The following is a 15902-nucleotide window of genomic DNA, read 5'->3' on the forward strand; positions in this document are numbered from 1 at the left end:
TTGTAGAATAAAAGCAAAAAGTAGACTGTAAGAAATCAGACTCCAATAACAGTGGGAAGAACATTACAACTATTTCTTAACTGAAGATCTAGGAACCTATCAAAATTAAATCCATTGTGGAGAGATTGGCTTGTAAAATGTAAAGTCACAATTGTCACACAGAGACTAAAAACCCAGCTTTCTAAGACACTTAATATCATAATCTTTCACATCTCTCAGTTGGGATTTTCACAAATTTAAAGAACTGAGCACCAATGGAGCTTCTTTAAATATGGGAATGTAACATTTTTTTATGTGGTTCTGTGACAAGGTCAACTCCAGGTGTTCCACTAACAGTTTCCTCCAACTCACTTTTCTTTTTTTGAGGTAACATTAATTCTTAAAGTGTTGTTATTTTTCTGCATGAACATTGTAACTATAAAAATCCCAAGTTCCTGTTCAATTTCAAAACAGACACGTTGCTTTTCTTACACCATCACTATTCCCCTACCCTCAAAATCCTCTCAGACCTTATTCATCACACTCCAATATGCATTTGATAACTGACAACATAGCAGACACCCATGAAAAACAGGCTTTTAAACTTTATGATGAGAAAGTCAGTTGGTTTCCAGGCAGTAAAGATCAGCCTTTTCATAAGGAAAGGGAAGGTTGTATTATTCAGTGGATGCCCCCAAGGAAGACTGAAGGAAGAGCTCACCAAAGGAGCAAGGAGATGGGCAGGTGGACACTGTTAAAAAGCCCCTCCAGAAATCTCTGCTTCTATTTCTCAGTGCCATTCCACTCTCCCTCAAAAGCCAAGCTGCCTGTTCTGAATCTGAAGGCAGTTGTCTCCTTCAAACTTTCCTGTCTACTCACACATGAGGCCCGAGGTCTGTTTTGTACAGCAGGCCCCTATTGATGAGCTTTTAAAGTAGAAGTGAAAGAAACAGTAAATTTAAGAGTGTGGGGAGAGGGAAGGAATAAGAGGGAAAGTAGGATAATGAAAAGGAGAATTAGAGCACTTTTGGAGACACAAAGAGATTAAAAAAAAAGAACAGATGACTGTAGCTCTGCAGTTTAATATAGCAGTGATAAATCCTGCACTGAAATACAGGTATGGGGGGCCTCTTTCTGCTTCTGCCTTGTAGCAATTTCTTCTTCAGAAGGGCACTGTGTTAATCAAGATCAGGTACAAAAGCCTTAGAGAATCACTGAAGCACTGCATTTTTATAACTCTAAACAGAAGCTGTGTACAGGGTGTCACACATGTGCTTCAAGGGGTAAAAAGTAATTACAAATGCATCTTTAAATCTGTTCTAACAGCAAGAGTGAAGAAAACAAGTGATACAATCATTATTTACAAGATCAACCCTTCATAGCCACCATCTTCATTTTAATTACTGTTTCCTTGAAAAGAGCCTTAGAGAAAATGAAAAATTAGCTTTAGGATAGCTTTAAAGCTACACCCTCGATATCTAAGTGTTGCACAGGATGTTCAGGTCTGGCGAAATTCTCCATGTCTGTGGGTACCAGTGACTCAAATCCTCTCTCAGCACGTGTAATTTCTGCAGCAGTCTGAATCTCCTTCCTGATACTATTTAGCATAGGCCATGTTCCCTGGCAGAGTGGCTTTCACTGTGCTGCCCACTGTCTCAGAAGTCAAGATGGAGACCTTCAGCCCTCCAAGGAGTCATGCCTGCCCACTCTTCAGCCTCAAACACTGTTGAAGGGACTGACGGGCATTCATTTCCTGCCTAGGCATGTCAGGCAGCTCATAATTAAGCCTTCTACTGTAAAGCTTTTAAATATTCTTCTATTAACCTCCACAAGACATATTTTGAGCAGTTATGTTCATGCAGTACCACTGTGAGTTCTGGAAGAAACATTAATTTCATATGCTCTGCTTTGCTTAGAGGATCATAGAAGAGAATACTTCTCTTACAATGAGAAGAGTAAAGGAAAAGCTAACATTATAATACAAAAGAGATTTGGATTCAGCAATTAGACCTTAATTTGCATTTCATCCAGCAATTCATCCAGAACTCTGCCAACATCTTCAGAAGACTTTTAATATACCTGCATTAATACGTATCACATAACCCACTACTGCTTTCATTTACTAAGCTCTCTAATGCAGCTAGAGCTGCCAGATCAACTGGTGCATGAGTAAAAAATGTCCTTGGCTTGACTAGATTCTCCAGTCAGCTTCAATGAAATAAAACAGAAGCAGCTCCAAGCTTCAGAAAAGCTCTAATAAATTACACAATGTTTTTCAGAATCATACAGTCTTTCAAATAACATACAGCCTTCAGTGACTCAACATTACTGTTCAGAGAAGCTAAGGTAGTGTGTTAAGCAACTCCTATGTCAAAACAAGAGTCTTTCAAGACACAGGGATGACTAATTAACTCCTTCATTTTTCACGTTTTAAAAATTACTCGGAGTTAAAAGATAAAGGAATGCTGCAGCGTTCCCTTTAACGCAGAAAGACAGCATGACAGCCAGCTACAAAAAATGAAGTGGCAAAAAACAGTGAGGCAGCAATTGGCTCAGAAAGATTTCTTACAAGGTTTACAGTGCATCATTACACTAATATCATTTCAAGGAGGTGCATAATTTTAAAGTGTGTGTGCCCTGTCGATGGTGCAAGAGGAATTCATCCTGCTTGCAGCAATCCTTGGCCGAATCTGCTGTATGGATCCTCTGATACAATCTGCATCTTCCTGGAATAACCAGGACTGCCTGATCTGTGCAGATTTTCTAGAACAGTCTCTTAATATTAAGCCTTTACTACCAAGCTAATAACCCTTCTTCTGTCTACATCTCACACATTCTTGAGTAATTATGCTTTCCTTGCCTGAGTCACAAACTCATTCTTGGCAAAGGTTTCATATTTGTATGCAAACCAAAGATGGCTACCTACTCAAGCAGTCAGGAAATGAGTTCTCCCACACAACTCATCCAACACTCAGAGAATAATATCCCTCTTTTCTTTTCCTTTTTTCTTTTTAAATATTCAGAGTTACACATCATGAAAGAATAATCCACTTCTGGTCAACAGTACTGAAAAAACAAACCAAATAAGTTTGAAAATGAATCTGGCATTAGGCATCACACATCAACATTACAAGATCCATAAATAAAGTCTAGGGTAAATAATTTCTTGTGAAGGATTTGCCAGGTCTAGAATTAGCCAGGGCCAATGCCTCCTTAAATGTGCTGTAGGTTGTTACAAAGAATTAAAAACCAAGCTGAAGGGCCAGATTGTGATTCCCTACTTATATTGGCTAATTTTCATCAGTGGTGTTTCCATGAACTCATAGGCATCACTTGTCTCCACATGAGCTAAGGGTATCACTATCTAGGTCTGAAAGCACAGAAGACTAGGAATACAACTGAATCATTAAGATAACGTTCCCATGAATTCAATACTGAGACTCTTTCTCCTACCTCCAATCCTCATTAGCCAGCAGGCTACAGTGCTGAAACAGTAAAAAGTCTCAAACGATATTCAGTGATTTGGCACTTTAAAATGGTTCCCTTAGGTAACTGCTGAGCGGTTCATCACCTACCAGTGAGTAGCTCTAAAGACACCTCTCCAGAGACTTTGATGCTGGTTTTGCTATAGGGAAGGACAAAGACAGACCATTTAAATATTTTCCCTGTGCCTGGGACACTGATCTAAACATTCCTTAGAAAAAACCTCCTAAGTCTTGAGCTCTGCCTGAGACAGAGAGAGAAAGACTGTTGGGCGGTTTTAGGTGTTGGGTTTTTATTAAATCTGTCCTTTTCAAATTGGGCAGAGCTGTAATTTAAAGTTTTTCATCCCTCTCCCAAATCAGTGCTTGAGCTGCCCATTTACCCACACTCTTTTTAAAATAATCTGTTTGAATCAATTCATCTAGCTGATTAAATCCTCCAACTACAGCATGGCAAAAATTAAACACATTTCTCTGTCATTTCTGTTTGGTTTGCTTGTTTGTTCTTAACTACCTCAGCTTCCAAGAGCAACTGCAGTTGCAAAGCTACTCTCCAAGCTCCTTGACAACAGTATTATTTCTAGCTGCAAAGTACAGTAGCAGTGAAACGCAGGAATAAAGCCTAAGGAGCAACAGGGTAGCTGATAAGAGACAAGAACCAATGAGTAGTGCCAGGAGACTTGAAGCTTTGGAGGCAAGTTCCAGGGTGCTGCAGGCAGGCAAGGATGGGGGAAAAGAAGAGCAAGCCTTCAGGAGGCTTTCACTGCATAAGCTAGACCCTGCTGCTGACACAAGACAATCAACAGCCTATGTATGGTTTGCAAGGCCTTCAGGAAAATTAGCAGATTAAATAATGACAGAAAAATCCTTATCAAGGAGGAGAATTTGCTGATCTTTTCCACTCCAGGCTGCAGCTTCCCAGTTACTTTAAACTGACCTAATTACAGACTTGTGAAAGAGGATGGGAAAGCCAGTTGGGATTTTCTCTCCCTCTTTTGCACTGGCACCAAACCTGGCACTGGGCACACCAAGCAGAATTTGACATTGCACAAAGGGCACTGATTCAACGGAAAACCATATTTTCAGCTGCTTTTAAATTCTTGTCTAGGCTGGATCAGTTCCCTCCTTTGGCTCACCCCAAGCACCTCAAGGAAACACTTGGATCCACACCTGAAGAAGGCCCTCATGTCCATGTAAAAATACAGAAATTACCCACAGTCCTGTGCAGCTCCCTTACTTTACAGGAACTCTCCACCCACTGCTACTATATAAACATTTCCATCCTGCTCACATCACTCTGGTTTTTATTCACAGCAACAGGCTACAAGACAGAAAGCCTCTGTCTGCCTACCAGACTGTAAACAAGCAGTTAAAATGTATGCAACATGTAGTAGAGACAGATTTTAGACTTCCAGTAACATGACACAGTTTAGTGAGGCATCAGGGGAGAACATTTGGCTATGAGATTTCCACAAATAGCCAATTTGCAAAAAAGCTGTTCAACTTCTTAAAATCTGTCACTTCTCTATTTTCATTCATCTCACTATTTTATCTAAACGTTCAGAACAGACTTCATAATCCTGAGATTTAAAGTTGATGTCTTTGTGGGCTTTGGCTTGAAGACCACATGCTTCACAGGTACAAATGGATAGGAATTAATTTTGTGGTAAACTAAAAGAGGGATCAAATAGCAGCAGCTCCAGTTCTGCAAATTAAGCAGTAATACTTCAACAATGAAATCAGAATTTCTTCATAAGCAGATCTACCATTTATATTTGTCTGTAAATAAGAAATTTGTTTCTTTTCAGAACCTGCTCAGACAAGTCATCTTTCAAGCTCCTCTTTGAGTTTTTTCAGTGACACAAAATAGATGCAAGAATTCCCATTTGGCAACTCTCTAGGTCCTTGTTTAGCTGCTTACAAGTGGCTCCTTCTGGCTCATCTGTAGTTTCATACTTGACAAACTTTTTTTCTAGGGTTTTTTCTTATGCTTTATTTCCCCCTCATCCCCCTGGGTCTCTCTCATTCTAAACTCAAAATGCACAGAGATAGCGAGATAATAATTTAGGTATCCTGCTGAACCAGTCTGGCTTCAGACATACGAGTCAGCAGTAGGTCTTTTTAGGAAGTGCATCATAGTTTAATTCATCTGGAGAAAGGAGAGCAAATGATGGACAGGAAGTAGAGAGATACTATTAAGGTGTCTTGGAACTGAAACAGCAGAAGTAATTACAAGTCAAAAACAAATCCAGAAACAAAGTCATAACTGCCAAAACTTAACATGAAATTCTCTTCATGGAAGCTAGCAGTCAGCATATGGGTCTGACTGGAAAATTCTTCCACTGCTCTGCCTCAGAAATACGAAATCTGAAAGGAAAAGGTCTAACAAAGATCCATGTATGTCAGGAGTGAGCATGTAGCAACTGAAAAATATTCCTAGATTTACCCTTAAAACTCTTGTACTTTAAAAAATTGTTTCATTAGCAGTTTTCAGAGAATGCTTTGCTGAAGTTAGTCATGAATTGTAGCCTGGTCACTGCAGCCTATGCATACACTAAAAATGTCATGGATGTGCAGATGAATACTGAGAGCTCATTCTCAAAAAGAAAGTCTTAGAAATTCACTTAAGAGCAACTTTGCACAGTTTGTTCATTTCCTAAGTTTACAGGCATTCTTACCTTACTGTTTTTTCCCAAGAACAGCATTTTCTCAGATTATGGTTGCCAGGAATGAGCCACACCACTCATATTTACTCAGTACTTTCACAATCCGTTATATAGCAAGAGAAAGTACTTCATGGTGTTAGCATAGAACACTTCATAAAGTGTTTATAAAACCTTCTTGAAAGATGAGGTTTCATTTCATGAATTCAAGTAGAATTTGGTGCAGGACCATAAAAGTTATTGTAGTACATCTTAATCTCATAAAAACCATCTTCTTGGGCTTCACAGAGAACAAACAAGAAAGTTATGAAAGAGCACTTACTGAAGTGGTTTTTGAGAGATGACCAAGTACAGTCCCTAACACATTTGCTTTACTTCTTCTATAAGACCAGAAGAGACAGTAATATTTCCTCACATTTCTTAACCACCAAGAATTAGTCTTCCCCTTTTTGTTTCATAGTAATATACAGGTCAAGTTAGTGACTCAAAGAAAACTAATGCTATAAATATTGACCTCCATAGGTCTGAAATGATGGCTGGTACCACTGAATCCTTCAAACATGGTTGGAAGAAGTAAGTGGAAAAGTTTTGTAAACTACTGTAGAATTTTTAAGTACTGCTGTGTGCACCTTGTGAAGTCTTAAATATCTGCCAGATGGTACAGACAGAAGTGATTTGCAACAAACAAATTAGGTAGCACTGAAGAGCAGCCTGATCTTCATTTCACATGATTACATAACTACAAACTAAAATAAGAACTCGGTTTGTCACAGACTGTCTCTTTCTTGTTCCATGACAAATGACAAGCTCATTTCTTTGTTCTTGGTTTTTTTGGGGTTTTTTTAACGCAATGCAATGATAGTTAACAGGCACCTACTGCAACATTTCATTACCCAGGTTAACATCCAGTGTGGAATATCCTAGTAGTATGTTTGTAGATAAGACAACTTTTCAAATGTCACTGAGCTGAATGACATAAGTGGAAAAAGGTGAGTGAAAAGCTCATTTGTTCCTTCTCTCTGAGGACAGTCATATTTTTTTCAGTGGGAAATGAGGAAGAGGAAACAACTTTCTGAGGAACAATTTTGCATGCAATAAGGTGTAGAGGCCTAATTTAGAAAAATAATGCAAACCAGTTAATTCTATTGACTCCTGCCAAAAAAGCAAGCAGCTTTGGTAGGATCTTTACAAAGCTGCAGCTTCACAGAAAATTGGAGCTTCTGAAAAGGCTGGATGATAAAGTCCAGACTGCTTATGAAACAATATATTCCCCAGTGGAGCGCTCAGCAGACAAAATTCACCCCTGGGGAGGCTCTAATTGATATGCTGCTGCCAGGGGCTGAATAAACAAACAAAGCAGCAGACATGGTCACAGTTTAATTTATCATGCTTTAAAATTCTATGTTGTCATATTTGCTCAATTAGTAAGTAAATGAGCTCACAGTGTAATCTTGCCCATTTAAAGAGGAAAGAAAAGGCATGGTATCTCTATGTACTGAAGTCAGGGACCACTCATTGTGCTGCCCAGAGTTCTCACACACACACATAATTCTCATTCTGCCACAAGAGAACCACAAGCAAAATGAACCTCATAAACATGTTTGAAAAGCATTTTGAGTTCAGGATGCAAAGAGACTTCCTGTTCATACAAGGAGAATTATAACCCTTCAATTTAAAAACATTACAAACTTTAAGCAGTGCAAAACAGCAGAGTGTTAGAAGTTATTTATTGCTAACAAACCAATTAACTGTCAACAGGAAAAATTGTCACACACAACCCTCTCCCCCAAGCCTCTGAATTGCTAACAAGGCAGTTTACTTCTGCGTAAATCCTGGGTTCAAAGACAGGATCAGACTTAAATATAGTACAGACCTCAAGTATAGAGAAATAATCCTACTGATATTTAATGGGGAAAACTGGTCTCACTCTGAAATAATTTTCAGGGAAGTTAATTAAAGACTTGCTAGTGTTGAACATTTGCTAGTGTTCCAAAGGGAATTGGATGGCACTTTAGCTTTATTTCAGTGTCAGAGGCCATTAGTCCTCTCTGACTGTGATTTCTAATGGTCCAAAGAGAGGAATATAGGGAAAATAAGAGATACTAATTCTGATTAGTCACAAAAACCCAACTATCTGAAAAGCTAATTCCCAAAACAAATCTTTCTGAAATACTCTCATTTCCACTAATAATTCACCCAGAAGAATCTTCAAGCTTCTGAAATACAGGTCAGAATAAAGGTTAGTGACATCAAAACTACATATTCTGTGGTGTATAAGTACTGTCAATACAGGTCAGTAAAATCTTTATGCATATGGCACTGTTGGACTCCATGATCCTCAAGGTCTCCTCCAACCTTGGTGATACTGTGACACTGTATAGTTTATTACTTCATTATATTTCAGATGAAGCATGGATGCATGGGAGCTTTTTCTATAAAAGTATATAATTCTGACCCTCAATTCTAATTAGTCATTTAAATTTAGGAAGAAATATATCTCCAGAAAAGCTGAAAATAGTACTGATGGGAAATCTGGATAAATACTGCTCAGGAAGAATGATGATATAAAGAATGGGATTGGAGGGTCACCTTCAAGTAAGATAACAATGAATGTTAGCTCCAGTAAATTTTATATAAAGTACAGGAGGTCTAGCAGAATTATTTCACTCCAACTGACCTGAGCCAATATACTGCATCCAGCTGCAGATACTGCATTGCAAGGAAAATAAAGGAAAATGTCAAATAATCTAGAGAAGAGAAAAGTAGAAGAAATACAGTTTAAATAACCTGTGATGTGTTGAGTTGAATCAGTTTGGAAACAATTGGGGGAAATGAGAGAACAGTTCCTAACTTGATAAAAATTTCTGCCAAGTGAAGTAATAATCAACCACAGCAATAACAAATGCAAGGGGGAAAAAAAACAAACACCACAAACCAACAGTAATTTGCAATAAAGATCTATGCTGGCTAACAGAAAGCACTTCCTCAAATTCTGATTTGCCATTTTCTCTCCATGCTTGTCTCCCAGCAATGGTATTTACTGCCTCTATCCTACCCAGGGAAGAAAGCCTGATCCATAGAAAGATCACTGTGTAAAAGCACTCTGCTGGGCACTGAAGCAAACACAATTTGTAGCTAAGAGCAACTTTCATTTCGTTTCACTCATGCTTCTGAGCTGCTAGAAGTTGGCAAAGAAAACAGAAGCTTTTTACAAGCCACAAGTGAAACACACACAATTCATCTAAGGTTCTCTGCAACTTTAATCCTCCCTATATTAGGATATCAAAATAAAAATTAGTCTTAGGTCAAAGAAATGTTAACAGACTAAAACTTTGTCAGTGTAAGTAGAAAACCAGGCTTAAAAAAAAAAATAATCACAGACTTGCACATGACAAAACATAAACAGGTTGAGGTATGAACAATACAGAGGAAGATGGGTGATTGTTATTAGACTAGCAAGAGAAGTTAATGATGAGGTTCCAAGACAAGTAAGGACAAGATGTCCTAGAAGTTTCTCTCCCCAGGATCAAAGAGTAAAATCAGCATGCATTCCAGTAAAGAGATTCTAAACCATCCCAATATAAATCACATATTTAGCACAAGTGAGAAAGAGGACTCAGAAACATAGGGAAAGTAGTAATCAGATATGATGTCATCAAGCTCATTTGAAGTCTACCTAATGCTAATTGTAACAGGCCAAACTCATTCCACCTTTCAGAATAAATCAAGTCTATGCACTAATAGCATGATAAAGGGATAACATAGACTCTTACTTCCTTGCATCCCCCTGAAATTGGGTATAAATTACATTTTCCAAGGCACATCCTTCTCTATAGAAATGGCAATACTCAAGGCAGCTCAGTTAGGAGGCTGCTAAACTAGTGTGGAATTTGGCAGCAACAGAATTGAACACAGTAGCAAGTGTTTTAAGCATGCAAGCACATTCTGGCAGATACAAAAGAATAGTGTTTAGGACAAGGGAGGTGGATGGCAGTTGGTTATGGAGTCCAGTTTGACAGCCTACATGCAACAAACAGTTCTCAGCCAAACATAAAAAACTGGTTAACATATCAGGGAGTTCTGAGGTGCAACTAGAACTTTGCAGAAAGGGACTAAAACTTACAAACAATCCAGACTTTTCTTCAATGCAAACAGAATCAGACTTCACTCTCATTTTCTCAATATACAGCCTGTTCCAGACATAACAGGCAGATTTTAAATCTGCCCACTGCCTTTTAAAATAGCTATGGGTTGCAATTTAACCAAACCTTTCTGATGTTCAAGCTTTCCTTCCACCTGCTGGCAGCCAGTAAAATTAATTTAGTAAGAGGATTATGTAAAGGCAACAAGATTATTTCAGTTTAGTTTTCACCACTTGTGCTGCATACTATTCTCTTAACAGCTGGATTGAAATGCCACCTAGGGGTCTTGCTGGGATCATGAAACTCGCAAGGACTCTGGAGCTGAAAAACCACAGAACATGAATATAAAAAAATTATTAGAATTACCAAAAATGGAAAAGAAAATACAGATGGATTTTCAAAACATGTAGATCTGACTAAATGAAATTTGAATAGATATTATCTGCCTGAATTAAGACAGCTCAGCAGCATATGTGGGACAGGATAGCCCATCTCATACTTGGTAGCTTGACACGAGACTGCAGCAGCATTCCACGGTGCTCTGCTACAGCCCAAAGTTCTTAAAAATGCTCTGGGAAGAACAGTTTTTGCTGTCATGCACTCATTTAAATTCTGCAATGCTTAATAGCTTTTCTTTGCTTGGCCAATTAGGAAAATAGGGCTAGTAATTTGTATTTTTTCTATGTGAAGGCAAAACTCCAGCTTTCCACTTCCTTATACCATATACTGCATCTAGGACTGCTGCAACTGTCTTGCTCCTAGTGTCTGAACAGTTCTTTTTGTTCCTTACCTAGGATTCTCAGTTCACAAGCCAACAGCCATAGGTCTTGCCATGACCAGACTCTGCTTAATGTAATACAGGAGAAAAAGCACTTTGGTAGAAAACTGACCTTCATCAGTCTGACAGGTCTCTTTCCTGTAGTTAACACAAAAGAAAAGGGTAGTCTTGGCTAATCCCAGCTCAGCTGCTACCAAGACTCTGCCAAATGCTACAGGAGAAACTGTCACCCGAAAGTACACCTCCTACAGAACAGTACTGTGTCTGTGCAGGCTTCCTACCAAGAACAGAAGCAAATACGGCAGCTAGGCTTGTCTAATGCTATGTTTGAATAAAGCAGTTCTCAAAAAAGCAGCAGTAGCAAGCCTAAATACAAGTCAGAGATGCTTTTGCATCAAAATGATAGACCTGGTCAGCATCTCCAACTTTGGAAAGTCTCAATACTGGACAGCACACAGTCCTCCTAAGAAGTCCAGAAACCTCTCTCCACTTAGAGATCTGCTAGGATGTAAGCAGAGAAAAACTAATTAATCCTCACTTGAAGGTGAGGCCATCCCCATTGTGACTAGTTTTGATAGCACAACTGGATGAAATAAGTACGTGCCACTATGCCAAAGACAACTAACATATTAGGTGTTTACATGACATGGAAGTAGTGTAGATATCTGCAAGACACAAAGATCTGCAGCAGATACCATCCAAAAGAGACAATACAGAGAGAACTCCTCCTCTATGGTTGATGTGTCTCAAAGAAAGCAAGCCTGAAAGAACACTTCTCTAAAGCCCCCAAAGGTGTTCTTTTTTTCCCTAATGTGATTTTTAAAACAGATCAAATCCCCCTCATTCCTACGACAGGCACATTTATCCAGAGCCTTAATAGCATCACTTAATGTGCCACATTCAGACAAATGAGACCACTTCTCAAATACCTTCCGAAGAGCTATGTCACTCTCATCTGAGCACTCGGACTCCAACCAAACTGCCTCCTCAGAGGCAATCACACAGCAGACAGCAACAGCTTTAGTAGTTACCACCTTTGTGTAGATGTCCACTCTACCCAGACTACACTTAGAGTTACTGACTCTCAAGCACCAGGTTTGCTTTCTTTTTCTAACCATCCCAGATAAAAGACCATTTGGGAAACGTACTACATTTCCTTATTCTATTAAAAGTAACCACCCATGCCCTTGGTATTTCATATACAACTCATTGCTTCTGACTTCACAAATAAACACATGCATTAAAATATTTTTTTCTCAGCATTCACAGTAGCCTTGTCTGTAACTTTAACATATATTTATCGCATTTTCAGCTGCAAATTACCTAGGGAAGGTGGTCTGCTGATGCCATTATTAGTGCCAAGTAGCTGAATCAAATTCAGTGGCATCATTTTTTTCATATTACCCAACATGAGAAAGAGTGGATGAATCCAGCTCCCACTGAAATATCTGCCTCATTTCAGCTAGAATTATGTCTACTAACCACATACACATTAAATGGTAATTTTATCCCATCCTTTCCTGTGCTAGCTTTCCAAGTGGTTCTTAATTAGCTATGTTTTATTTATGAAAGCATATTTTGCTAGACTTCCCCCAAGAGCTTTAGTAAACAGCTATATCAAGCTTGTCTTTACTTATCACATCTCCTGTAGTGCTTTTAAAAAGGAGGGGAGAATGTTCAGAAGGGCAGAGCTGTGTTCAGGGTGTGAAGGTTTTCACTACTTTTAGCCATCTCCTAAGCTTGATTTTCTTAGAAAAACATAAAGATCTTCCATGTTTGTATACATTTAAGTGCCAGTTTGTCTCCCTTCTTGTAAGTTTTTAGTCAACTAGCCTATTTTTGCCTAATTTAATAGAGGGCAAAGCTTTTAAAAATATCCCATATTATGTGTCCATTTGTCTCCTTTCCTGCCTGTTGTGGGCCATTTTGACCTCTCTCTTAAGACATAGGTGATTTTTATTTTGGAAAGACTCAAGACAGCACAACTTGCAAAATTAGAAATGTTAGTTCTACAGGAGAGTCAAATGAATGTGAAGCTTAACACCTTTACAACGCTTGCCACCAATGCACTTAGAAATTAAACAAAACTCAATTGCTACAAAAAAAATTGAGCTGTGAAAATATTTTCACCATTTTCTACATCCTTAAATATATCAGAAACTGACTAGAAGTAGGCTAAAAGAGGGAAAACATTTTAAATAGTTCTATTTTTCCCAATTAAAAAAAAATTCACTTTTTTTTACATTAATAGATAGAAAACCTTTTACAAATATGGTAACTAAACATGAAACATTAGCTTCAACATCAGTACAAAAAAGCTACTTTTCTAATGAACATTATCTTGTTTTATCATAATAAAAAACAATTGGAACTGAACTCCAAAGTAGGCAAACTTTCCCCATGATGTGGCAATGAATTAGAAGTTACTAATTCAGTAGTGCACACAGATGGAAGGACTCAAAAGCTTTTAATGACCAAAAGATCAGGGGGGGAAACAAAACCATTCAGGTACTTTGAGTCTCTGCTCACCACAGCAGCATGAAAGCAGAAGACGAATGTGGTAAGCAAGTTTATTACTTTAAAATGCTAGAAATGGATGCACAAATATGGCTACCAGCAGCAGCACACAATTAATTTAGCTGAATGCTTATTTTTATAAACATGAAACCTCATTCAGAAGTCAGGTATTAGTTCTAAAAATACTCAGAATCAAGATAGTGTTAAGAAACCATCCCCAACCTTCTGGGTCTGAAAAAAAAACAAAGGCAGCCTTTTCATTTGATTTTCTGTTCTCTTTCATGCCTATGCTTTTTTCCTTTTTCTCTACTTTGTGGAGATTCAAGGTTGTATATTTGCTTTACTGCCCTTCTCTCCATCTGTGCTGGGACAAAAAAAATGCAATGGTTTGGCCTCCTATCACCTCCTGAATCACACAAAGAACTTCTGCATGAACTGTCACTGTACAAAGGACATTACAACGGAGTATCAGCCCTCAAGATTCATTCAGGACAAAATAGTCAACTAAGCCAAGCTGGTTAAATTCGTTCAGCACAGATGAATATCTTTTCACTTTAGGGATCCAGGTCTGTGAAATAGAGTTGGAAATTTGGGACTTCAAACCCATTTGTAAAGCTGGCTTTGGAAAGGAGCTGATAGCTGACTACACACCAGTTCCAGCTTTCACAACCACTGGATCCATACAAATAAAATACCTTCAGTCACTGTAAGTGCAGTCTTTTTGTCAGGTGGATAAGAAATCAGACCCTTCAACTGTATGTGCATTTGGCTTGACTTTTCATGTCTCCTAGTGAGCTCACCACTTGATTTCAATCTCTTGTGCTTACATGAGACATCATTTCTGATCAGTTTTCAGTAGTTTCTGAATTCTTAGCTTACAAATTTCTAACAAATTCCCAAGAGCAACTAATTGCTCATTGTAATTGTCAGCACACCCTCCAACACTATTACAGTCCATCACAACAGGAAACACTGGGATAATTACTGAAGCATCTGAGAAGAAGACAGGATACATGGATACATAGTTTAGGGACAGATTTGGAAATTGTTCCCATGACTTCTTCCAAAGTCTTGGGAACATTATCTAACTTCTTTCCTTCAATTTCCTCCACTCTAAAATGGGAATATTTCTACTTAATGCTGAAGGATATGATGAACATTAGGTCATACTTGCAAACTGCCTTGAAGGCAAAAAAGCCCTGAAGGCAAAGTATCATCTCCATCATCAGAAATTCATGGTGTATCCTTTCCTCCTCCACATATATAAAAGCAGGAAATTACCTTACCAAGAAGATTGATGGCACCTGGAAATTGTAGGCAGCCACCCTCAATGTGACTGTGCATGAGTCACTTGAAAGTATTATGTCTCTTTAATCAGTGATACTCTATTGGTTCTAGCATACATTGTCAGAAATGTATTGTGGAGGTGTTTGTAAGAGGGAAATTGTTTCTAAAGACTATGTGGAACCTGTGCAGAAAGCAGCTGGAGTGAACTTCCTGATGACAGAAGAGATGTTGGCTGTATTCCATATCCCCACCCCAAAAATCTGCATTCCAGATGATGCCAGAGAGAAGCTGTATTGATGTGTAACAGCACCAGCTGCAGCAAAGCTAGATCCAGACCTAAATTCAGCCCTGTTGCATCATGCTGCATACATCTCTCCATTACTCCCCCCCCCCCCGACTATTACCAGTGCCTCAGTGCCTGTCCTTAGAAAAAGGAAAATATCAAGAAATGAAACTTCTGTTCAAGGTAGCCTAACACATCAGATAAGAAACTGTGATAAGAAGTTTTAATCCAAAGCACATTTATAGTAAGAGTTATTTCTGCCTCTTTCAAATGATTCACATCCATATCCTCAGCAAGTTTAAATTAAGATAGTTTCCTTGATATTACTTGAGCTCTACTGCTTAACAGGGGATAAAGATAGGTTGTTTAAATTCTAAGAAAAATCTAAAGCACCACTTGAGGTACATGAAGCTGAATCTCCATTGAAATTTCATTCCTCTGATGGTTTGCATCCGTTCATCTTTGCAGGAAGCAATGTTACTAATTCTCTGACAGCCACAGCATAAGGCCATGAGCTTTTGATTTGACCTTGTGTAAATGAACTAACATGGAGTGCCATTCTATGTGGCAGGGACAGCATATGGACTGAGGATATTTAGAAAACTAACCTTGAGCATTCAGGCTCTCTTAACCACCTATCCTGTGTACCCAAACACTATTTTGGAATTCAGCATGAGACAACCAAAGGTTCTACTCAAATTCCAAGTAGTTAATATTTATGATTCACAACCTCAAAATATGGTCTTAGCATATCTCAGAAACAAAAATGCT

The 15902-nt window shown here is 38.5% G+C and overlaps 2 protein-coding genes across 5 annotated transcripts in view; one reads left to right on the top strand and one right to left on the bottom strand.

Annotated features, from left to right (window-relative positions):
* The window catches only part of CTNNA3 (catenin alpha 3), a 307748-nt gene that overhangs the window by 174934 nt on the left and 116912 nt on the right, over positions 1 to 15902 (bottom strand). The gene's annotated exons all lie outside the window — the stretch shown is intronic.
* Positions 1 to 15902, top strand: part of LRRTM3 (leucine rich repeat transmembrane neuronal 3) — a 78232-nt gene that overhangs the window by 23600 nt on the left and 38730 nt on the right. The window contains exon 2 of one of the 3 annotated variants that reach the window (XM_054174674.1): positions 6647 to 6697. The exons of the other annotated variants lie outside the window; for them this stretch is intronic. Coding sequence (XP_054030649.1) covers positions 6647 to 6652 — 6 coding nt within the window. The 3' untranslated portion in view covers positions 6653 to 6697. The remainder of the gene's footprint in view (positions 1 to 6646; positions 6698 to 15902) is intronic. 3 annotated transcript variants of the gene reach the window in all.

Source organism: Dryobates pubescens, chromosome 30 (assembly GCF_014839835.1).
Source record: "Dryobates pubescens isolate bDryPub1 chromosome 30, bDryPub1.pri, whole genome shotgun sequence".
NCBI classification, from domain to species: Eukaryota; Metazoa; Chordata; class Aves; order Piciformes; family Picidae; genus Dryobates; species Dryobates pubescens.